Source organism: Schistocerca piceifrons, chromosome 2 (assembly GCF_021461385.2).
Source record: "Schistocerca piceifrons isolate TAMUIC-IGC-003096 chromosome 2, iqSchPice1.1, whole genome shotgun sequence".
In the NCBI taxonomy this organism is placed as follows: Eukaryota; Metazoa; Arthropoda; class Insecta; order Orthoptera; family Acrididae; genus Schistocerca; species Schistocerca piceifrons.
This window is the reverse complement of record NC_060139.1, coordinates 299,383,566-299,410,187: the sequence shown is the minus strand read 5'-3', so window position 1 is coordinate 299,410,187 and position 26,622 is coordinate 299,383,566. Positions and strand designations below refer to the sequence as shown.

The 26,622-nt window shown below is 38.3% G+C and overlaps 1 protein-coding gene across 1 annotated transcript in view; it reads right to left on the bottom strand.

The window, feature by feature from the left end:
* LOC124776600 (sodium-independent sulfate anion transporter-like) overlaps positions 1-26,622 on the bottom strand; it is a 171,574-nt gene that overhangs the window by 27,550 nt on the left and 117,402 nt on the right. The window contains exons 5-10 of the mRNA XM_047251668.1: positions 21,897-22,117; positions 15,994-16,171; positions 15,694-15,870; positions 4,843-5,004; positions 2,516-2,656; positions 1,973-2,118 (exon numbers count right to left, since the gene is read on the bottom strand). Coding sequence (XP_047107624.1) covers positions 1,973-2,118; positions 2,516-2,656; positions 4,843-5,004; positions 15,694-15,870; positions 15,994-16,171; positions 21,897-22,117 — 1,025 coding nt within the window. The remainder of the gene's footprint in view (positions 1-1,972; positions 2,119-2,515; positions 2,657-4,842; positions 5,005-15,693; positions 15,871-15,993; positions 16,172-21,896; positions 22,118-26,622) is intronic.

Below are 26,622 nucleotides of genomic sequence, written 5' to 3'. Positions count from 1 at the left end.
GTCAATAAAGTTTCCCCTTCCTGGGGCAATGAATTCACGGTGTTCTTATTTCAATTTCCAGGAGTGTAGATAAACTACAGCCACTTTGTATAAGAAATAAAAACATCAGTTTTTAAGTTTTCTTTTCTTTTTATTTGCTTCCAGTTAACTATATTAAATTATTGCCTTTTAAGCACATACAGGGAACTGGAGAATAATGGTAGTTAAAGGCATTATACTAAAGCAGTTTCTCATGTCTGGTATTCTATGTAATTAATACTCTGATACTCCCCACATCCCTGGAGGTTCTTCTTTATGAAAAGACCAACAAAATATGACATCTGAATGAATCAACAAAAAAAGTTGAGATTCACCCTAAGAATTTCTGTCTCTAGAACTACTGTCCCCTATTACTTTGGTCAGTAGACAGTTTTATCTGTTTTTATGTGGCCAGAGCATTACATTACCAGTGCTTTCTTTACTTCACTAGGTTTGACAAATCCTATAATTAAGATAATCTTTATGGGTGTGGAGTGACGGGTGTTATGCATTAAAGACAGAGAAACAAATGTTAGGAACTTCAGTTGTAATTAACCATTGTAAAATATTATGCTATTAATCATCCAATACTGTGAAGTATGGATGACAAGAGAGATAACAACTTATAAGAGGATCAGTTTGGATTAAGGGGAGAGAAGGTAATCAGAGAAACCATTGGATGCATGTTGACAGAAAGTATGATGAAGTCAATAGGAAGAAATATGTATGTTTCATAACTTAATAAAGTGCTTTAAGGGAAATGGAAGGCAATGTTTAAAATATTATAGAAAATAAGAACTGAATGGAATAACAGGAGATTAGTAGGGAATTATTTGTAAGACACAGGACAATGGTAGGAAGAAGAAATAGATAAAATGGCTATCAAGAGAAAGTTATTAAATATCTCCACCCCTGTTTAACACCTATGGTGAAAGACTTGTGGACATAGCCTTACCAGTATAGCTACAATAAAAGTGGAGAGGAAATGAAAGTGATTAAATATGTGAGATCAAGAGGTCACAGAGAGTGAAGGAGATCATCAGATAATTTTGGAGTGAATAGTAAAATGATATCATATGAATAAAAAGCCTTCAGAAAAATATGACACTTACTTACAAAAGCAATAAGAAACAACATAAAAAAGCGTTTTGCAAGATTCTTTATTTGAGGTGCAGTTACAATGGCTCCGAACCTCGGACAATAAGGAAGAAATATGAGAGATATTTGTAAAGCTTTGAAATCTTGCAATGAAGAAGAGTAGAGAAAATTAAATGGGCACAAGCAATAAGAAATGCTGAAGAATTTGAGAAAGTGGAGGAAACTAGAACTCTACTGGAGGATATTAGAAAGAGAAAATCAAACCAGATTGAACACATTCAAAGGAAAAATTATTGTCAGCAAATTCTTGTTAAAGCAAAAGTAGACAGAAAAAGAAGCAGAGACAGGAGAAGTTTTGGCATATTGAAAGATCTGAGGAAATGAATACCTTACCAAAGTGTTATAGAAGCAACTAGGAGATACACATCATCAAGAGAAAAGTTCAGTTGAAACCCACAATTTGACCACTTTAAGTATGCAAAAAGGCTGTCAGAAGATGAGCTTTTGGCCAAGAAGGCCTTCATCAGAGATAAAACATACATACACACACTCATGCAAACACAACTCACACATAATTGCAGTCTCTGGCTGCTGAGGCTCATTTTCTGACAGTCTTTTTGTTGTGCCTATCTGCAACTGAGCATCTCCGCTACATGATGAGTAGCTACTACCCTTTCCATAATATTGTTAACTGGTTTAGAAGATGGGACATAGCTTGTCCATTTCATAGCATAAGATACCTATATGTAATGGATTAAAACAAGTAAAATGTTAATTCAGGTATCCAAGTACAAATTTTTGCCGTTAAAGTTACATTATCAGCAGATGGAGGAAGCACTGAAAGTATGGTACTTACTGTGTTGGTTTCAATTCTTATTTTTGGTCTTGCAATATTGAAGAGAACAAACAGAATATTCACTCCAATGCCAACAACGATTCCCAGTTCTAGTTGCAGCACCAAGCAGGCAATAAAGGTAGCAAAGCCAGGGATGAGGTCCTGTTCTGAAAAACATATCAAGTATAACAGCCTCTGATAAAATTATGCCAGTTACATGTAGGTAGAAAACATTCTACTTACTAAGCAACAGCAGAGGTTCAGACATTCCACTTATATAATGTAACACTGACAGTGTTGAATGTATTTGTACTTAACAGACTAGTATTCATCTTGTGAAGACATCAAAAGAGGCAATATGAAGAGAAGACTGGAAAATTACACACACACATACACACACACACACACAAAGAGAAAGAGAGAGAGAGAGAGAGAGAGAGAGAGAGAGAGAGAGAGAGAGAGAGAGAGAGATACCTATGTATTATATAACAAATACTAACACTTATGTTACGTTCTAACACCTATATACTAGTATAATCAGCAATACTGAACCATGACACTTACTGCTCGTCTTCCAGATAGGAACAACAACATGCAGCTCTACCATAAATATTACTGCAGCAATAATAATAGCTGCAAGGCTTGCTTTTGGTATGAAGTAGAAATACTGGGTAAAAAAGAGCAGTGATAGAATCACCAAAAGTCCTGTAAGTAGTAAATAGTATTAGTTAAACACATAACCTTTTCTGTAATGTAGCACAAAAGGCTTCTCAAAAGATTCTGAGTGAGCAGATTAATTTTACTTCAGCAGTTATTTGTGTGTAACTATAGTAATCTCCATACTGAAGAACAAATTTGGAACTTGTACAATGAGAAATACTTACACACTTTTTTCCTTTTTCTAGTGGCTCTGAGCAATGAAACTAATGAATGTTCTATATATTGATTCTCATTGCAAATTTTCAAGTGTAGTTTGAATTATATGGTTTTCTATAGTTTTTCTCCAGGTGGTGGTCGTGAAAGACAATGGACAGTTATTCAATTTCAAACTCCATCATACCCACTGTAATGCAATATCCAAAGGTTTGCCTGCCCTTTAACTGTATTTCTTTTTCTTTTCTTATTTTTTCTTCAGTCAGCAAACAGCACACACAATATTTAAGAAGAATTCCAGTTGTAAAGTAACATGACTAGAAAAAGCACATAGATATTCTAAAGCAACAAAACACAATGAATGCCTTAGTGCTGAGTATATGCTTCATCATTCCAAATAACTGTACAATATAGGACAGGGTTTATTGAGCCCTGCAAGACATGTGATGTGGTTTCATTATATAATTCAACAACAAACATTCTGTGCCACATTGTGGCTATGGGACATTGAATGCTAGTGTCCTACATAAATTTGGAGATTTGTTGCAATATCAGACAATATCATTACAATATTATGAAAAGGATAGTTGCTACTTACCATATAGCAGAGATGCTGAGTCACAGGTAAATGGACAGATTTAAAATATTTTACTAGGGAAAGATAGATACTGCCACAGGAAAAATAAAGAGGCCTTTTGAGAGAAAAAAGAAGCAGTTGTACAAATGTCAAGAGGCCAGATGGAAAAAAAGTACTCAGCAAAGAAGGGAAAGTTGAAAGCTAGAACAAGTACTTAGAGAGAGTATACAATGGGAAGAGGATGTAGATGAAAATGAGATAGGAGATATGATACTGCGAGAAGAATTTGACAAAGCACTGAAAGACTTAAGTCATAATAAGGCCCCTGGATTAGAAGACATTATGTCAGAACTACTGCTAGCCTTGGGAGATAGCATGACAAAACTGTTAGTTAAGCTGCAACCAATGTGCTGCATTCCAAGTGAGCATGACAACCGACAAGCTGTCTAGCCACATAAATTGCCACTGACAAACTGTGGGCAAGAAACAACTGGACCACCCTGTTGCTGAGTACACTGCCCAACAATACATTCTTCATGTCAGTGACTGCTTCACAGCCTGTGCCATCTAGTTCCTTCTTACCAACACCAGCTTTTCTGAGCTACACAGGTGGGAACTCTCCCTGCAACATGTCCAACATTCCCGTAAACCTCCCGGTCTCAGACTTCATTAGAGATTGTCTTTACCTATCTAGTTCCTTCCTTGTTCCCATTCAAGCACCGTACAGCCTCTATTCCACCAACACACCCAGTCCTTTTACTTCTCCCTTTTTCCATTCCCCCACCCCCACCCCCACCTCTCCCCTGGCCCGTCTAATGCCCCAACTGCACCTAACTGCCCTACCCTCTCTCCACCTAATCCCAGCTCACTCCCAAAAAAAGTACTTTACCATCTCCCACCCCTACCCTGCTATCCCTCTCCCTCCCGCACCAGTCTCCTTATTACCCCCATCACCCACCTGCCTCTATCATCATCCACTGCTGATCACAGCTTCAGCTGCCAGAGACTGTGGCCACGTGTGTTTGTGTTGTGTGTGTTTTATCTCTTTTTGACAAGGCATTGTTGGCTGAAAGATCACTTTCTGACAGTCTTTTTCTTACGCCTATCTGTGACTCAGCATCTCCGCTATTTGGTGAGTAGCAGCTATCCTTTCCATAATACTATTAAATTCCATCCTGGATTTTCCATTGTTTGATTTTGCCTGAAGGCAAATTATTAGGTAGCTCAAGAAGTACCCTTGGCATTCTGAAAGATATTCAATTTAAACTTTTAATCATGCCATAGTCTTAAAACAGAAATACAAAATGGTTTCTCTGATAGTATGAGGAAGGTAATTAATATTATGCAACAGACACAATAAACAAAATTTTGCAAACAACTGATGGATTGAAGTTTGAGTTTGTGTGGAGTGGATAAAACTGTGAATTATTATTATTATTACCTGTGTAGAGGCCTCCTAGAGTTGTCCTCACACCACTTGAATTATTAACAGCACTACGAGACAATGAACCACTTCCAGGAAATCCTTGAACAAATGAATTACCAATGTTGCAGACTCCAATGGCGAGTAGTTCTTGTGTAGCATCTGTTGGTTTACCATTTGCTACAAGTATAAGAAATACATAATTAGTGTTAATGCTGAAGTTGGTTAAAATGTTTTGTACAATGGTTTCTTTCAGAAAAAATAAAAATATAGGAGATAAAAAACAAAGGAGTTGAAAAGAGTGCATTGTACTGAGCACATTGTAATAATTAGAGAACACACTGTCCAATCAGGATAAACATTGCTGGAGAGGGCTGCAAAATAGCTGACTCAAACAAATGCTCTCATTAGGTGAAAATAACAGAAGAAATTGTAAAAAGGTAGGAAAGTATGGAGATGGGACCTAGGTAAACTGAACGAGCCAGAGGTTATTGAGAGTTTCAAATGGAGCTTTGTCAACTGAAAAAAGGAATGGAATACTGCAGAGGGCCAATGGGTAGCTTTGAGGGATGAAATAGTGAAGGCAGCAGAGGATCAAACAAGTAAAAATGGCAACATAAAAGATATGGAATTTAACTGGCAAAAAGAGGAAACCTAAAAAAGTAGATGAAAAGGAATAAAAAATTTAGCAAATGAGATTAACAGAATATGCAAAACAGCTAAGCAAGAATGGCTAGATGAGAAATGCAAGGATTTAGAAGTATGCCATACTAGGGGAAAGATAGTTACCACCTGTAGGAAAGTTAAAGAAACTTTTGAAGGAGAGAGAAGCAGTAGTATGAATATCAAGAGTTCAGATGGTAGTGGAAGGAGTACACAAAAGGACTCTATGAGGGGGATGAACTTGAATACAAAATTATATACATGGCAGAGGAAGTAAATGAAGATGTGATGAGAAATATGATACTGCAAGAATTTGATATAGTACTGAAAGAGGTAAGTTGAAACAAGGCCCCAAGGGTAGGTGAAATATTCTTAGAAATGTTGAGATCCCTGGGAGAACCAGTAATGACAAAACTATTCCACTTGGTTTGCAAAATATGAGACAGGGCAAAAAACTCCAAAGTTTGACCAGAATGTAATAATTTCAATTTCAAATAAGACAGATCTAAATACTATCAAACCATCAAGTGTAATAAGGCATGGTTATGAAGTACTGATGCAGATTATTCACAGAAGAATAGAAAAACTTGTGGAAGCTGACCTATGGAACAATCAGTTTGTGTGCCAGACAAATGCAGAATACGTGGGGTAATACTGATCATATGGCTCATCTTAGAAGATAGGATGAAAAGAAGCAAACCTTTATTTATAGTGCACTCAAAAAAAAAAAAAAAAAAAAAAAAAAAAAAAAAAAAAAAAAAAAAAAACAAAAAACTGGTGCACCGCAAAGGAACTACTTGAATGGGATGGAAATCAGTAGAAGCGATGTATGTGTACAGGCAAACAAATGATAACAAATTCAGAAAAATTTGAGAGAAAGAGCTTAGCAAATTGGGCAAGTCAATAACATGTTGGTCCACCTCTGGTCCTTATGCAAGCAATTATTTGGCTTGGTATTGTTTAACAAAGTTGTGGGATGCCCTCCTGAGGGATATTGTGCCAAATTCTGGCCAATTGGCATGTTAGATTGTCAAAATCCTGAGCTGGATGGAGGGCCCTACCCATAATGCTTCAAACGTCTCAGTTGGGGAGAGATTTGGCAACCTGGCTGGCCAAAGTGGGGTTTGCTAAACATGAAGATAAGCAGTAGTAACTCTCACCACATGTGGGCAGGCATTATCTTGCTGAAATGTAAGCCCAGGATAGTTAGCCATGAAGGGAAACAATGTGGGATGTAGAATATCACTCACATACCGCTGTTCTATAAGGGTGCCACAGATGACAATCAAAGGGGTCCTGTTACAAAAAGCCCAGACCATCGCTCCTGGTTGTCAGCCCATACAGCAGATGACAGTAAGGCTAGTATCCTGTCATTGTCCATGGCACCTACAGAGACATGTCTGCTGGTCATCAGGGCTCAATCTGAAGCAGGCTTGAAGACAATTTTACTGCAGTCAATTAGATTCCAGATGTGATGGTGTAGGTGCCATTTCTTTGCATAGCAATATCCCTTTCGTTGTCTTCTGTGGCACCCTTACAGCACAGCAGTATGTCAATGATATTGTACATCACGTGTTGTTTCCCTTCACAACAAGCCATCCTGGGCTTATATTTCAGCAAGGCAATGCCCATCCACACATGGTGAAAGTTTCTACTGCTTGTATGCATGCTTGCCAAACCAAACCTTGGCCAGAAAGGTTGCCGAATCTCTCCCCACTTGAGAATGTTTCATTATGGGCAGGTTTCTCCAAGCAGCTCTGGATTGTGCCAATTGGACACAATATCACCAAAATATCTTTCCAAAAGAAGTTTTCTGTGATGTAGAAAAATAATGGAGCTTATTCAAGACACTTTAGTTGAAGCAGCACAAAGAGTATGTGGCAGGACATCTGGAAAGGAAAAAGTAAGACAGACAGGTTGGTGGGATGATACCACAATCCAAGCAGTTAGTAGAAAAAAAATGGGGCATGGAGAAAGTGGTGGAAAACTAAAAATGATGAGGACCATAAAAGATATATAGAGGAAAAGAAGAAGTGCAGAGAAATAGTGGAAACAGCAAAGAAAAAGGCATGGAAAGAGTTTACAAAAAAACCTGAAGAAGATGTGAAGAGCAATAACAAAATGTTCTATAAAATGATGAATAATAAAAGGAAACAGTAAAGATGGAAATAGAGGATGGTACTGTGATTGAAGTTCCAGGGAATACAAAAGATATTTGGAGAGAACATTTTAAGAAACTGTTAAACGCTGAGGAGCAGGTACACAAGGAAACAACAAATCATGGAGAAATTGAGAGAAGTTGGGAAGCAGAATTAGGACAAATTACATGGGAAGAAATGGAAATAGCTGTGAAGAAGATGAATGGGGGGAAAGTCCCAGGACCTGATGATGTATCAGTGGACATGATAAGAGCAGCAGATCCAGTGGGAATGCAGTGACTGTATAGAGTACTATCAAGTGTGTGGAGAAATAGTACAATACCTGATGATTGAAGGAGAGACACTGTTACCATCTTCAAAGAAGGCAATAAAAGACTTTGTAAAAACTACAGAGGAATAATCCTTATGATTCATACAGCCAAGATTTTTGAAGGAATTTTACTAAATCGAGTAAGTGAAAATATAGAAAAGGAGCTGAGTGAAGAACATCATGGGTTTAGGAAATGAAGAAGCACAATCGACCTGAAATTTTCTATCCATCAACCGATGGAAAAAAGTTGGGAGTATAACAAAAGGGTGATAATGGTTTTTATAGACATAGAAAAGGCATATGACTCAGTTAACAGGTAAAGACTCTGGGAAGAAATGAAGACGACATATACAGAAGATGGATACATTAATGTAATAAAGACAATGTATAGAGGACACAGTGGTAGAATTAGAATACCACTGGGGAACTCTGAATACTTCGAAATAAGACAAGGATTTAAACAAGGAAGTATTCTATCTCCTGCACTTTTTAATGTTGTGATGGAGGGAATGAATAGTGAAGTTAAAGACATAGTAAAAGAAAAAAGACAAAAAGATGATTTTTGTAGATGATATGGTAATATGGGGTGATAAAGAGGTAGATGTACAACTATAACTTGATGCGTGGAAGGAAATAATGAAAAGGTTTGGATAAAAATAAATAAAGATAAGAGTGAAGTAATGGTATTGGGAAGAGACAAAGGGATCAAAAGAAATATTACTTTGAATGGAGAACCCCTCAAAGTTGTAGACAGTGTCACTTATTTAGGGAGTGAAATATCTAGTGATGGAAGAAAAACCAACGAAATTAATAAGAGGTTAGAGAAGGGAGGCAATTTCTACCAAACACTAAAACACCTGACTTGGAATAAGGAAGTTTAAGAACAAGCAAAACTCCTTATGTATAAGAGTTATTACTTCCCTATTGTCACCTATGGAGGAGAATCATGGACAATGACAGAAAGGGACTGGAGCAGACTACAAGCAGGGTAAATGAAATTTCTAGGAGCAGTTAAGGGAAAAACACGAATGTACAGAGTAAGAAATGTAGATATTAGAAAAGACTTTAAACAAGAAAGTATGAGAGAAGAAATTGAAAAAAAAGGGATTAAGATGGTATGGGCATGTTAAGAGGATGCGTGAGCAGAGACTCCCCAAAATTATGGAAGAACTGAAGATGGACGGAAAAAGATGTAAAGGGCGCCCAAGAACATAGTGGAAAATGGGTGTGAGAATATCTGTGGAAAGAAGAGGGGTGACCTGGCAGCAAGAGGAGGAAGAAAAGTGGTGGGAGGGCTGAGCCAAATGGAGAGGACTCATCAGCAGCCAGACCCGGCAGTAGCTGGAGCGGGATCGGGATATACCGGGTGATCAAAAAGTCAGTATAAATTTGAAAACTTAATAAACCATGGAATAATGTAGATAGAGAGGTAAAAATTAACACACATGCTTAGAATGACATGGGGTTTTATTAGAACAAAAAAAAAAAAGAAACAAAGTTTACAAAATGTCAGACAGATCTCTTGCGCACGTCGTTTCGTGATGATCGTGTGCTCAGCCGCCACTTTTGTCATACTAGGCCTCCCAGGTCCCCAGACCTCAGTCCGTACGATTATTGGCTTTGGGGTTACCTGAAGTCACCTGTGTATTGTGATCAACCGACATCTCTAGGGATGCTGAAAGATAAAATCCAATGCCAATGCCTCACCATAACTCCGGACATGCTTTACAGTGCTGTTCACAACATTATTCCTCGACTACAGCTATTGTTGAGGAATGATGGTGGACATATTGAGCATTTCCTGTAAAGAACATCATCTTGGCTTTGTCTTACTTTGTTATACTAATTATTGCTATTCTAATCAGATGAAGCGCTATCTGTCAGACATTTTTTGAACTTTTGTATTTTTTTGGTTCTAATAAAACCCCATGTCATTCCAAGCATGTGTGTCAATTTGTACCTCTTTATCTACATTATTCCATGATTTATTCAGTTTTCAAATTTATACTGACATTTTGATCACCCGATAGATAGATAGATCGCTCAGGAGGACATCCAACAGCCCTGTCAGTCAATTCCAAGCCAAATAACTGCTTGCATAAGAGCCAGACATGCTACTGACTTGCTCAGTTGGTGAAGCTCTTTCTCTTGAATAAATCATCCAGTTTTTCTGAAATTGTACATGTACATCACATATACCAATTTCTGTCACATTTAGATTATTCCTTTTTGTTATTATTATTATTATTATTATTGTTTAGCAGTGATTGAGAAAGGAGTGAGAAAGCAGACAGAACTGCAGCCTGTCCCCAATGTTATTCAGTCTGTACATTGAGCAAGCAGTAAAGGAAATCAAGGAGAAATTTGGAAAGGAAATTAAAGTTCAGCAAATAGAAATAAAAACTTTGTGGTTTGCAAATAACATTGTAATTCCAGCAGATACAGCAAAGGACTTGGAAGAGCACTTGGACATAATAGATAGTGTCTGGAAGAAAGTTTATAATTATGAATATCAACAAAAGTAAAACAAAGGCAATAGCATATAGTCAAATTCAATGAGGTGGTGCTGATGGAATATGACTAAGAAATGTGACATTAAAAGAAGTCTTTGAGTTTTGCAACTTGGGCAGCAAAATAAGTGATGATGGCTGAAACAGAAAGGGCATAAAACGCAGATTGGCAATAGCAAGAAAAGCATTTCGGAAAAAGTGGAGCTTACAGTTGTTGTTGTGTTCTTCAGTCCTAAGACTGGTTTGATGCAGCTCTACATGCTACTCTATCCTGTTCAAGCCTCTTTATCTCCTAATAACTACTGCAACGAACATCATTCTGAATCTGATTACTGTATTTGTCTCTTGGTCTCCCTCTAAAATTTTTAGCTGCCCCCCCCCCCCCCCTCCCATTTCCCTCTAACATTAAATTGGTTATCCCTTGATGTCCCAGAATGGATACCCTCAAGTGATCCCTTCTTTTAGCTAAGTTGTGCCACAAATTTCTTGTCCTTCGAATTCTGTTCAGTACCTCTTTGTTTAATAACAATCTACCCATCTAATCTTCAGCATTTTTCTGTAGCATCACATTTCAAAAGCCTCTGTTCCCTTCTTGGTTCAAATGGCTCTGAGCACTATGTGACTTAACTTCTGAGGTAATCAGTCGCCTAGAACTTAGAACTAATTAAACCTAACTAACCTAAGGAAATCACACACATCCATGCTCGAGGCAGGATTCGAACCTGCGACCGTAGCAGTCGCTCGGCTTCAGACTGTAGCACCTAGAACTGCATGGCCACTCTGGCTGGCTTCCCTTCTTGTCTAAAGTGTTTATTATCCATGTTTCACTTCCATACATGGCTAGTCTTCAAAAAAATACCTCCAGAAAAGACTTCCTGAAACTTAAACTCTATATCTAATGCTAACAAATTTCTCTTCTACAGAAATACTTTTCTTTCCACTGCCTGCCTGCACTTTAATCACCTCTACTTGGCCAACATACGTGTACTATTTTTAGTGTCTTATTTCCTAATCTAATTCCCTCTGCATTGCCTGATTCAATTCCATTATACTTGTTTTGTTTTTGTTGACATTCACCTTATATCTTCCTTTCAAGAACTGTCAATTTTGCTCAACTGCTCCTCAAGTTCTTTGCTATCTCTGACAGAATTACAAAACCATCAACAAACCTGAAAGTTTTTGTTTATTCTTCCTGAGCTTTAATTCCTGCTCCAAATTATCCTTTGGTTTCCTTTACTGCTTGCTCAGTGTACAGATTGAATAACATTTGGGGTAGGCTACAACCCTGTCTCAGTCTCTTTTCGTACAATGCTTCACTTTCAAATCCCTCAGCTCTTATAACTGCCTTCTGGTTCCTGTATAGGTTTTATTATTTATCCAGTGGTGGATAAACTTCAGTAGTAATTTTACTATCAAGATAATTACTTACAAAATGCCTTGCAAACTACAATGTTCTCTAATAGTGCAATCAGAGGTCGAACAAATATTCCAGATCCAAGATTTGAACACATGTCAAGAAATGAATATGAAACCATTGAATTTCCAGAATCTATGGTCACACTGAATGGTGGTAACTGGAATGCTGGAAGACCTGCTGGTTGCCATAAATTTTATTAACTGAATGACCCCCACCCTGCCCCTTTCACTAAATAATTGAGCTAGTGCAGTAATTAAGAACTTGTGTAAGTTTTCATAAATAATTATAAAGATTGAACCTGAACCAGTAAATGGGTTATTCACAATGCAGGCATATGAAATGATTCCATGAATTTTTACACATATCTTTTAAACCAAATTATTGTCAAAATATAGAAAATCTAATATAGCCATTTTTCAAACTAAAATGTCATTTCCAAAATGCTAAAATGTTCATATGCTAGTCTTTATAAGACCAACTCCACCCCCAAAATCTTCAGTCTGCATGCTGATGTCTCAACATCATTATGTTTAACATACCTGTGTAAAGATCATGTCATCTTGTATGTTGCATCTCTACAACTCTGTATGGGAGAAGTTAAGTTCATTCCTAAACATAGATCATGCAGTACTTCTAGGTTACAGTCTGGTTGTAACATGTTAATTACCGAGTAACAACTACAAACATTTCTGAGCATTATAATCAGTCTTCATGTAACTAATCGTATCCAGTAACAGTGTAATTTGAAGACAGCTTTAATATTAATAGCTAAAAGTGCAATGTGATTGTCTTGCCACTGTGACACTGTTTCATAGGATTGTGGAAATGCAGGCATGTGAAGAATCTGTGATGTGATAACTGGAGCTGGCAATCATGTCACATACAGTGTCGATGTGTGGGCGAAAAGCCACATTGATCAGAAATTTTTGAGGTGTACATTCGCACATTTCCTGTTACGCCAGTTTTACAGCTTGTGTCCTTCCTTTAGGAGTTAACCCTCCCTCTCAGAGGTAAGACCTGAAGTAGAAAAGACTCTGACAGAAGTTAGTTAAAGACAGTGTCCCAAACAGCTGGCAACAGCTTCCAAAATGACAATACCGTCATGTGGTGGCTTCCTGTGAAAAGTGTTGGAAGCTACAAGGTTATATGTGGAAGTAAATACAAATAGTTTTGGCACTGAATAATAAAACATTGTTTTACACCAGTGATCATTTAAGAGTTAACTTTCTTGTCTCTTGATTTACAATGGTGGTTTCAAAGAACTAGAGGAAATGATTATCTAACAGGAATATTTTACACTTTTGTGTCTCCTTGGATGAAATTCTTGAATAATTCTCTCCTTTACCCCTATCTTTCCAATGCTTTGTTGACCATTACGGCAGAAAGGAACCTCATCATCACAAAAATAGCAGTTTTTCTTCTTCTGTTTGTGTCTTTGTCTGTTTCCCAGTGCTAGCTTCAATTATGTTATCTTATCTTGTCTTTGATTGTTATCATATACAGGGTGAGTCACCTAACATTACCACTGGATATATTGCGTAAACCACATCAAATACTGACGAATCGATTCCACAGACCGAACGTGAGGAGAGGGGCTAGTGTAATTGGTTAATACAAACCATAAAAAAATGCACAGAAGTATGTTTTTTAACACAAACCTATGTTTTTTTAAATGGAACCCCATTAGTTTTGTTAGCACATCTGAACATATAAACAAATACGTAATCAGTGCCATTTGTTGCATTGTAAAATGTTAATTACATCCAGAGATACTGTAACCTAAAGTTGACACTTGAGTACCACTCCTCCGCTGTTCGATCGTGTGTATCGGAGAGCACCAAATTACGTAGAGATCCAAAGGGAACGGTGATGGACCTTAGGTACAGAAGAGACTGGAACAGCATGTTACGTCCACATACTAACACCTTTTTATTGGTCTTTTTCACTGACGCACATGTACATTACCATGAGGGGTGAGGTACACGTACACACGTGGTTTCCGTTTTCAATTATGGAGTGGAATAGAGTGTGTCCCGACATGTCATGCCAATAGATGTTCAATGTGGTGGCCATCATTTGCTGCACACAATTGCAATCTCTGGCGTAATGAATGTCATACACGCCGCAGTACATGTGGTGTAATGTCGCCACAGGCTGCCACAATATGTTGTTTCATATCCTCTGGGGTTGTAGGCACATCACGGTACAACTTCTCCTTTAACATACCCCACAGAAAGAACTCCAGAGGTGTAAGATCAGGAGAACGTGCTGGCCAATTTATGCGTCCTCCACGTCCTATGAAACGCCCGTCGAACATCCTGTCAAGGGTCAGCCTAGTGTTAACTGTGGAATGTGCAGGTGCACCATCATGCTGATACCACACACGTCGACGCGTTTCCAGTGGGACATTTTCGAGCAACGTTGGCAGATCATTCTGTAGAAACGCGATGTATGTTGCAGCTGTTTGGGCCCCTGCAATGAAGTGAGGACCAATGAGGTGGTCGCCAATGATTCCGCACCATACATTTACAGTCCACGGTTGCTGTCACTCTACCTGTCTGAGCCAGCAAGGATTGCCCACAGACCAGTAATACATGTTCCGTAGATTCACTGCCCCATGGTTCGTGAAACCCGCTTCATCGGTAAAGAGGTAGAACTGCAACGCATTCTTGGTTAATGCCCATTGACAGATTTGCACTCGATGATTAAAGTTATCACCATGTAATTGCTGATGTAGCGACACATGAAACGGTTGAAAGCAGTGACGATGCAGTATGTGCATGACACTACTTTGACTCAGTCCACTGGCTCTCGCAATGTCCCGTGTACTCATGTGTGGGTTCATGGCAACAGCAGCTAACACAACAACTCCACCCACTTCTCCTGTGACGGGCTTGTTACGGACCCGTTTGCGTGCTACGACCATACCTGTTGCATACAGTTGGCGGTAGATGTTTTGCAATGTGCGGCACATTGGATGCTCTCTGTCCGGGTACCGTTCTGCATACACCCTGCAGGCTTCAGCTGCATTTCGTCGACACTCGCCATAGATGAGTATCATCTCCGCCTTTTCAGAGTTCGAATACACCATGGTCACAGTTCCTACAACACTACACTATCACAGACATCTGGTAACACGGTGTACTACAGTTGGTCTGCGTGCGGAGATGAATGCAGAATAACAATAGCAGCAAGCGCTACATGCGGACACTGCGACAGCTAGACCAAACCACAACAGTGCACTACATCCACACTCGTAAACACGGTCGTCATCGTAAACATGTCCCTGCAGATGCTGCTTGCCGACCGTGGCCCGTGTTTGTTACAACACGCAACTGAACGTCGGAGGTTTCAAGCGTCAACTTTAGATTACAATATCTCCGGATGTAATTAACATTTTACAATGCAACAAACGGCACTGATTACATATTTGTTTATATGTTCAGATGTGCTAACAAAACTAACATGGTTCCATTAAAAAAACGTAGGTTTGTGTTAAAAGACATACTTCCGTGCATTTTTGTATGGTTTGTATTAAACAATTACACTAACCCCTCTCCTCACATTCGGTCTGTGGAATCGGTTCTTCAGTATTTGATGTGGTTTACAAAATATATCCAGCGGGAACATTAGGTGACTCACCCTGTATTGTTTCCACTCTTACAAAATACTTGGTTTAGTTGTACAGAAAAGCAAATAAAAAATAATATAAAACTGCAAAAATGTAACAAAATACATTATTTCCTTTTATTATTTATCCAGTGGTGGATAAACTTCAGTTGTAATTTTACTATCAAGATAATTACTTACAAAATGCCTTGCAAACTGCAATGTTCTCTAATAGTGCAACCAGAGGTAGAACAAATATTCCAGATCCAAGATTTGAACACATGTCGAGAAATGAATATGAAACCGTTGAATTTCCAGAATCTATAGTCACACTGAATGGTGGTAACTGGAATGCTGGAAGACCTGCTGGTATGTAACCTATAAAAATTAAAATGAATGATTTATTCAATGATCAGTGATAGCCACAAGTTTTATGTATATATAATAGTAAAGAAGAGGTCAAACATTATATTTATGGTAAATTCTGTCTGCTGTACATACCAATCAGATTAACAGGCACTTCATCCAGTAATGAAAGCTGATACCCTATAATTCCACATACTATTACTAGAATGGCATTTCTTGAGGTTGCAATAAGCCACAAAAATTTGTTCACCACTTTGTGGATTGTTTCCTTATGCTCGTCTTCCTTTGGCCCTACTTTGATGTTTGCTAATAACTGCAAAACAAGAAAATCTCCTGAGTAAAGTTTATCACATTATTTCATGAATTGTGAAACTGTAAATTAACAACACAGATTGAGTTTTGAACCTAATGGGAAAGTAAAAAAAGGCAATAGTAGTTAGTTGTGATAATAAATACAAATGTGCTAGCCAAACCTGAAGCCTACAGGCTATTTTCACGTTAATAAAGGTATTGATAATAATATGTTATCAGATGAGCTGAAATCACAGAGTAAAGCCAGGCAATAACATAACATTTTAAACATGGGAAACTTAAACTGTAAAGAACACACAGTTTTGTGTATTGCCTACCAGGCTCTTTATGAATCCTTACTCAAAGTGTTCCTGTGCTACTATTCATAATTTTCTTTGTAGTCTGATCACCATCTGATAGCACTACATATTTCTTTTTTTTCTTGGGATTATTTATTGTCCTCTGTGATGTAGTTGTTGATGAGTAATTCCATATTTTGGTATTTCACAATCTTGGACATAAGAGAGTATATGCAAACTCTTTGGGAATATTCATATTGAAACTGGTATAAGTGACCATGAAGCTTTTGCAGCAACAATAATTTCATCTTCATCTATACTGTGCATAGTTACTAGGGTTTCTTTCTATTCCATTCAGATATTGAGTGTGAAAAGAATGACTGTTTAATTGCCTCTGTGCATACTGTAATAAATCTAGTCTTCTCCTCGCAGTACCTATGTGAGAAATGAGTAGTGGGTTGTAGTATATTCCTGGAATCATCATTTCAAACTGGTTCTTGAAACTTTGCACGCAGGCTTTCTCAGGGCAGTTTATGTCTATCTTCAAGAGTCTGTCAGTTCATTTTCTTCAGCATCTCTATGACATCCTGTCATTCATAAAACAAACCCATGTCCATTTGTGCTGCTCTTCTCTGTATACATTCAATATCCTCTGTTAGTCTTATTTGATGTGGGTCTCACACACTTGAGCAGTATTCCAGAATGGATTGCACAAATAATTTTCAAGCAATCTCCTTTGTAGACTGATTGCATTTTCCCAGTATTCTACCAATAAACCAAAGTCTACCACCCACTTTACTCATGACCAAGTCTATGTGATAATTCAATTTCATATCCCTACAAAGTGTTACACAAAAGTATTTGTAAGAGTTGGCCAATTCCAGCTATGACTCATTGATATTATAGTCAAAGGATATTACGTTTTCTCATTTTGCAAAGTGCACAATTTTACATTTCTGAATATTTAAAGCAAGTTGCCAATCTTTGCACCACTTTGAAATCTTATCAAGATCTTACTGAAATTTTTATGCAGCTTCTTTCAGACAGTACTTCACTATACATAAAAGCATCATCTATAAAAAGTCTGATTACCATTAACATTGTCCACAAGGTCATTAATATACAACATGAGCAGAGATGGTCCAAACACTCTTCCCTGGGGCACACCCATAGTTACTTCTATATCTGACAATTACTCTGCATTCACCCTACCAAAAAATCCTCAGTCCAGTCACAAATTTCACTTGATATCCCAGATGATCAAATGTTTGACAACAGTACAGTGGAAACTGAGTTATACTGGTACAGCATCTACCTGACTACCTTTATCTTGCTTTCAGTATGTCATGTGAGAAATATGCGAATTGGGTTTTGCATGGTCGTTTTTGGAATCCATCCTGGTTGGCATGGAGGTCATTCTGTTCAAGATACCTCATTATGTTTGATCTCAAAATATATTCTAAGAATTTACAATAAATTGATACCAAGGTTATTGGATGGCAGTTTTCTCGATCACTTCTTCTACCATCCTTGTTAACAGGTGTGACCTTCACCTTCTTCCAAGTACTGAGCATGGTTTTTTGTTGGAGGGATCTATGATAGATTATAGTTATAAGCCGGGCTAAATCAGCCACAAATTCAGTATAGAATCTGATAGGGACTCCCATCGGCCCCTGTAGCTTTGTACAATTTTAACAATTTCTGCTGTTTCTCAACACTACTGATGTGGACACTTATTTCACTCATCTTTTCAGTGGTATGTTTTCCAGCATAAAATTAAACTACATTAAATTCCCTACAAGTTAGATCACATTCATTTTTTCTTTAGGAGTAATAGTTTCTGCATTGTGGGGGATGGAAAAATCATAGTTTATCAAAAATAGTGCTTTAATGGTACACAATTAATGCTTATTGATAAATGATGTGGGTTGAGAAAAAATGTTAAGTGTGTGTACTGCAGCTAAGTGCAGGAGAACAATGTTAAGTAATAAATTGTGCTCTAGGGTTGTAACAGGGTGGAAAGCGGGGGGGGGGGGAGATGAGGTAAGAAGCACTACGTCATGGTGTCATACTGAGTATTCTGCAGTGTGGCCTTAGAATCACTGGATCACTGGCAATACAGTGTATAGATGTGCCTGGGAGTGTTTATTTTCCACAAAATGCGTTTTAACACTACATGGAATAAATGTATAAATTATTAGTAACACTGATGCAAGATACACTTATGAGGAGAATCAACACAAATCTCTGCCTCTATTCTAGAGGGGAAATTGAATCTGAGCTATTGTGCATGGCAGCTGTACAATTCTTCTGGGATATGCAATTTCCTCCACCATCAGTGCTGCTTAGTTTTCAGCTTGCAGTCAGACTTTATCTCCCCAGCATTTCCTGTCTACTTCTCTTAAAAGAATGGAAAAATAAGTTAACTGAGCTCCTGTTTGTATAATGGAGCAATTTTCAGTTAATTGAGTATTCATTCGCAGTTGTTTAGTGAGTTGTTATATCAAAAAGTTCAACGGATGGAGCTATCAACTGTCTAATACAGTGATGAGCCTATCACAAGAGTAACACGATGTTAATACATATTCGACAATGGTGATTTCATTCTCTCTACTATCAATGGCTGCAATGTTTCTCACAGCATGAGTGATATCAAATGCATTATCCCTGCCCTAGTCTCTTAACATCTAAAGAGGTCCAGAGTTTAAATAGTATCCCATTGCAACACAAGTAGGTTACCTATGAGTTACGGAACTTCAGATATTTCAGTGTAAGTCAAGCAGTTCATTATAGCATATTACTCTTCTAGGCTTGAACATAATCAGTCTGGTTCCATCAGACATATTGACATCTACCTGCAAGTTATGCTGTAATACTGTAGACAGTTGGTAAGTGGTTCCTTTCAGAACAGCTCACTATACAAGTACCAGCATTTCCTGAATCAGAGAGATTTACACAGTCTACCAGTAACACAGTTAATAGTGAGAGACGTACAGTACCTTTGTGGTCACTCGTTAATTCACTACCAAGTGACTACTAATGGTTACATAGCTCTACCCTCTGCTATGCACCTCACAGTGGTTTGTGGAATATAGCTGTAAATATAGATGTCAACAGTAAGTAGGTCACTGGCAGCACTGCACTTACAAATTAAGAACTTCTCAGTGATTGTTTGTAGGAATATATTTTACAGAAAAGCTCACTAAACGACTGCAAAGAAGTTCTGAAAATAACTCCACTGAACAAACGCGTGCTCAGTGAAGTTATTTTGTCTAATTCGCGATGAGAACTAGACAGGAAATTCTGGGAAGATATAGTGATGGGGAAAGTCACGTTGGTTCAGAAAAATGCTACAACTGCCGTACAAGATGACTAAGATTCTATATCCCCTCTATCAGTGTAGAATAGCATGCACAGATATACATAGAATCTGTCCGTAAGCTTTTCTTGCGTTAATATTATTAGCAACTCAATTTAGTGTTAAGATACTCTGGGGGAAATAAACAGCACCCCAGGAATGACTGCACACTGAATCACCAGTGACTCATAAGGCGCGCTGCGGAAGGGTCGGTATAACTTCGTGAAACACCCCGTAGTTGCTTTTTGTGGCGTAGGCCTAGTGCGGTTGAGAGAATGGGGAAACGCCTGACCGCAGTCTGTAGACCTATTAAGGTGGGGAGAGCATGACCTGCCCGCATTCACGCTTCTTACCTCAAATTTCCTCCCCCCTTTCTACCGCTTGAACATAGCTTATTTCTTAATACTGTTCTCTCGCACTTAGTTGTGGTACACGCACTTAATATTAGTTCTCATTAACTTCATTTAACAATAAAAAGTAATTATATACCATTAAAACCTTATTTTTAATCATGGGCGATTTTTCCATCCCGTGAAACTAGGAAACTATTACTCGTACAGATAAAATGAATATGTCCTTTTATGTAGGAAATTTACTATAGTTTAATTTTGTACTAGAAAACGTTTTCGCCAGAAGCCGGCGTTTTCGAGATATTCATGAAAAACCTACAATGTGACTTTTAAACTCCTCTCCACCCCCAAGCTCACACCCCACAGGTGGGGATTTTTATTTTTTATGTTGTCCATTATACTTCCCCCACCACCGCACAAAAATCTGCGACTGCACGATCATTTTTCACTATTCGACCTTTGCTGCGTCTTATCCTAAAGACAGCAAGGATAGGGTTAATTTTAAACTCTGGCTTAACACCGAACAGAAAAAAATTGTTTGTTCCCTGTATAAGAGTTGGTTCCTAAGGACTGAACAAGTTATGTTCAAGAAGATACTCAAATATTTTACTACAATTTTTATCACGAAGTGGTATATTTCATTACATCTAATACTTGGTGGATACAACGAAAATAATGAATGACATAATAAAAGAAATCGATTCTAGTCAACATTTTGCCTATTGCTGCAGCGAAAAATTGTCGTTCAATACATCATACCATTATTTTCTAAATAATTTCTGCCTTTACTAGTAACGATTTTGTGACTTCTTGAGCTAATTATTCGTCTAAAATTTTCCTTGAAATTGCTATCAATCTGGACTTAAAGACATTATGTGTCAGAATCCGATACCGGTACAGACAACGTGAATTTTCCATTGAATTATTATGCCAAGTAAATGATAAAATGTTCGATATGCGAACTAAATAGTAAAAAAATTAATTAATACTAATTACTACATTAGGATGACTCCGCTGTCACCCGTAGTGATTCATATGGGTGAAGCAGTCGTTCGAGCATGCGCCAAGGCAATACTGAATGCCAAAAAGCCTGTGTAGCCTTAAATTCATATTTAAAATTTACCTAAATAACTGGAAAAATTATTTAGAGCCACTTTCTCGTGTCTTACGGTTATGCCGTGCAGTTGGTTTGGGATATAAAGGAACAAAACTACAGGGTCCATCAGTCCGGCAGTGCAGTACTGTTGCATTTTAGATGTAATTCTGTGCGTAATATTAAATTCTGAGCAGGCCCTATTGCATTCATATTTACGAGTCCTTTTAGTCACTCTGGTTAAAATAAGCAGAATTTATTAGTAAATTAGTAACATTGCTCAATAACGGGGATGCAGAGTGATATGCCCTAAGTCCATGATAGGAAGGGGTTATTGTAAACAGTTTCCACAACAGCACATGATGTTTTAGCCAATAGGCGATATAATTTCCTCTATATTCTTCTGAATATGCAGTCACCACGCCCTTTTTAAAGATAAACATCAATTTCAGTGAACATAGATGGAAAGGAATACAGTGATGAGTCGAGTCGTAGGTATCTGATAACTCGTTTCTGAATCTGCTTTCGCTGCGAATATGTGTTTTAAGAATAAGACAGTGTTTAGCACCCTTTTATGAATTTGGATAAAAACTGGTTGACTGAGCTTTTTACGCGGTACCAGTCATGTTTATAAATTAAAAACTCACCCTCATCAGGAGCAGCACAACGATACAAACAAAGCCCATGATAGCGTCATGCATCTTAGTGTTCCACATGTTCTGAAACAGGCTCTGCCACATCTCCACGAACGTGTTGCCTTGTGCCGAGATGCCCAGGACGTCTTTCACTTGTGACGTCACAATGATGAGCGCAGCCGCTGACGTGAAACCCGACGACACAGGACCCGAAATGAAGTCGATAAGAAAACCTGAAAAATCAACAATGGTCATTCATAGCGTGAGCAACAATGTCTGGTTTGCTTCCCACATCTACATCTATACTCTTGCAAAATAATTGTGGAGGTCAGTGGGTACGTCCCATTGTATTAGTTATTAGGGCTATTTCCCTTGCATTCGTGTATGGGGCGTGGAAAGAATGATTGCTTAATTGCTTCTGTACGTGTTGTAATTAGTCTTGTCTTGTCTTGGCATTCCCTATGGGGTTGTGGTATAGATTCGTCACCTAAAGTTGGTTCCGGAAACTTCGTCAGTAGGCTTTCTCGGGATAGTTTACGTCTATACTGAAGAGAGTGCCAGTTCAGTTTTTTCAGCATTTCCGTGACACTTTCTCCATTCGTGCTGCCCTTGTCTGTATACGTTCAGTATTCCCTGCTAGTCCTATTTGGCACATGTCGCATACACTTGAGCAATAGTCTAGCTCGCACGAGTATTTTCTACGCAATCTTCTTTCTAGACTGATTGCATTTCCATAGTATTCTACCAATAAATCGCAGTCTGTCACCTCTTTTAGTTATGAATGAGGCTATACGATCGTTCCATTTCATATCCCTACGAATATACTACTCCCAGGGAATTGTATGAGTTGGCTGATTCCAACTGTGACTCACTGACGTTACGGTCAAATAATACTACGTTCTTACTTTTTGCGAAGTGCACAGTTTTACATTTATGAACATTGAAAGCAAACTGACAATCTTTGCATCACTTTGATGACTAATCAGGATTTGACAGAATATTCGTGCAGTTTCTTTCAGACAGAACTTATTTATAAATAGTTGCATAATATGCGAAAAGTCTGGAGTTACTCTTAGTATTGCCCCAATGTCATTAATTTGACATTTGGTCAGGTGCCTTAGCTGTGAATAACATTACTGATTTCAAAGCCATTTTTCCAGTTAATGACTATGCTTGCAGTACTTATCACCCCATAAATAAAAGTACGTATAAAAATGTAGAAGTCAACCGTTACATCCAAGTACCAGCGTTCTACAATCGGAAATTGGTTTCTTGCAACTGTCCGCAGATGAGAAAAATTGCGCGCGACGGGAATGTGACTGAGTGTGGTTCGACTGACTTGAAGGGGGTCTGTGCGACGTAAATATGTTAAATCGGTTCGTATCGTCAGTGGACTGATGCGACAGAAATAATGTTGGCGAAATTCCCCATTTTTATTGTTATCAGTAACTGATATAGCAACAATTTATCAATTACTGATATATGTTTTTTGTTATGATACACGTTTCGTTTTATTCAGTTGAAACATCGACAGTTGTAGGAATTTCTCGTTCGGTTCTCGCATTTAATGTGGACGTGATGTCAGCATTCATTTCTTAGCAGAATTTTCTCCTTTAACAGTGGAGCTGTAAATAATAAATTGAACGGAACTCTGAGGTCGTATCAGGCAATCAATGACACACAAGGCTGGCCGTCAAGTCTACTAACAAAGCAATGATTTTTAGACGGCCAGTAACACTGACCAAAGGCAGCAGTTGGGAGGGAGGAAGCGAGGGTCATGACTGTTTACCCGCTCCCTGTCTCAAACCTCGCACGCATTCTTCTTATCTGCGTACTGTATCTCTAACCTGAAATTTAGGTTGCTCTGATGCCTCCTTCAGTATCGAAATAAATGAACTGAAATATAAACGAGTAAACCTAACACTTAACCATTATTTTCAGTCAATTTCCCTGTTTTGCTACGTGACACGTTTCCAGGTTGCCTGCAACATTTGGGTACTAAATAAGACTGTCGAATACATTTAATTGCTACAGTTTTTTCAAACTGTGTTAAAAAAAAACATGCAGGGTTTAACACTGTTTTACTCAACAAGAAATTATTTCCATCTCGCTCTCTTTTACAATAAAAAAATTGAAAATTCTAGTTTGAAAGATGGTCATTTCGTTCTGCTTACACTTTATAGGCATGACTACTATAGTAGAAAATAGGGGTACCATGTGGAATTTGTGACTGTATTGAAGACTTTATGATTGGGAGGACATAGCATGTTAACTTGGATAGAGAGTCATCGTCAGGTGTAGAAATAACTTCGGGTGTACTCCAGGGAAGTGTGTTGGGACCCATACTGTTCATGTTGTGTATTAATGACCTTGCAGACACTATTAATAGTACCATCAGGCTTTTTTCAGATGATGCAATTATCTTTAATGAAGTACTATCTGGAAGAAGCTTCTTAAATATTCAGTCAGATCTTGATAAGATTTCAAGGTAGTGCAAAGACTGGTTTTTTAATTTTCAGAAATGTAAAATCGCGCGCACTTCTTAAACGAAAAAAGTATAGTATCCTAAGACTGTAATATCAATGAGTCACCGTTGGAATCGGCCAACTCATACAATTACCTGGGTGTAGCACTTTGTAGGGATATGAAAGGGAATGATCACATAGGCTCAGTCGCGGGTATTGCAAGTGGTGACTTCGGTTTATTGGTAGAATACTGGGGAAGAGCCATCAGTCTACAAAGGAGACCGCTTACAAATCACTCGTTGCGACCCAGTCTAGAATATTGGTCAGGCATTTGGGACCCGTGCCAAACAGGACTAAAAGGGGATATTGAACGTGTACAGAGAAGGGCACCACGAATGGCCAGAGGTTTGTTTAATCCGTGGGAGAGTGTCACAGAGGTACTGAAGGAACTGAACTGGAAGGCTCTTTGAGACAGACATTAACTATCCCGAGAAAGTCTGTAAACAAAGTTTCAAGAACTAGCTTTAAATTTTGACTATGAATATACGACAATCCCATGGTATCGTTCACATAGGGATCGTAAGGATAAGATTAGAATAATGACTGCACGCGCAGAGGCATTCAAACAATCTTTCTTCCAGCGCTCCATGCGTGAATGGAACAGCAAGAAACCCAAATGACTGGTAGAATGGGACATGCCCTCTGTCATGAACCTCACAGTGGTTTGCACGGTATAGATATAGATTCCACCGTAGTATGCATAGTTTAGGCTAAATTACACTATCATACACTTAGGTTATATTGTAATATATACGAAACAAAAAATCAGTTTCAGACAAACAGCTGTCGGTAAAGTCACTACACTACTGACCACTGGCCAGGGACAATCCAGTTGCACTTACAAGGGCAGAGAGAATCACTCGACATCCCACCAATTTAACTGTCGCGTGGGCCAAGGTTCTGTTCCGTGTCTTCGGCTTTTATTCGTCTTCATAAATGATTTAAATCACAAGCCTTCGTGCTAGATTATTAGTCTACACAAATGGTTTACCAAGGACAGAGGCAGTGCTTTTTGCAGACGAGAAGCCATTTTATTGAGTGATCGAGTGAAGCAGGTATAGAATAAAAACTCGCAGCAACAAGGGATGACACTAGGAAATGTTTTATGGATAATACGGAAAACTGATGGATAACTGTGTGGTTGTAAATGAAAGGAGGACCATATGCATGAATTTCAAGCCCATAAGAAACCAAATCAGAGATAACATAAATGCAAAGTTAGGGACATGATTTACTAAACAAACGTCTTGTACACATTTGTTAGTATATGGTTGGATGACAATCTACGATGGTAGAAACATATAGAGTTATTGAATAAAAAACGTAGTGTTATACGTCAAGAAAGCTCAGAGACTGCTGCAACATTGACACAGTACTGTGTGCGTGTTTACAAGGTGAGTGGATCAAACATGTGTTTCTTTAAACTGCTAGTACCCGCCTGGTACTTTTCAGTCGAAATTTTAGTGTTCAACATCGAGGTGCAGTCCCAGATCGAAAAACCTTAATCTGATGGGTTGAGGTGTTAATAGATACTGGATCTTTGATGATAAAGAAGTTTTCGTGATTTTCCCCATTCAGTCCGACTCCGGAAAATATAGACAGAGTGAGAAGGGTACTTCTTGCTAGTCCGAAACAATCCGCTATGTGACAGTATGTAGCGCTGGATATTTCTACGTCATTCGCTTCATCACATCAGACTTCACCAATACAAAATTATGTTCGTTTAGCAGCTAAATGAAAGTTATTTAGTGCAACCCAAATAATTTTGTGGCATAACAGATGCCATTCTTACAGAAGAAGCAGACGTCCTATAGTAGTCTTATTTCTATCTGGATGGCAATGTTAATGTACAGTACTGTCCGCACTAGCCTTCAGAGGACCCATGTGAACAACACCGAAACTTCTATACATCTCAAAAGTAACAGCTTGATGCGGTGTCTGCAATATAGAGATTGTTGGTTCCAGTTTTGTGAAGAGGGAGGGACCACACTTACTGTGACATCAGCACACTACATCGAAATGTTAAACAACTTACTGCATCCGAAAAAGGAAAGGTACTGTGTTAATATGAGAGAAATGTGGTTTCAACAGGATGGTGCCACAGCTCACATCGCGAGACCATCCATGCAAGTGGTTCGATAAATGTTTCCTGGACATCTTGTTTCACCATTCGGCGATCTTCCTGGGCCGCAGGCTCTCCCGATCTATCGATT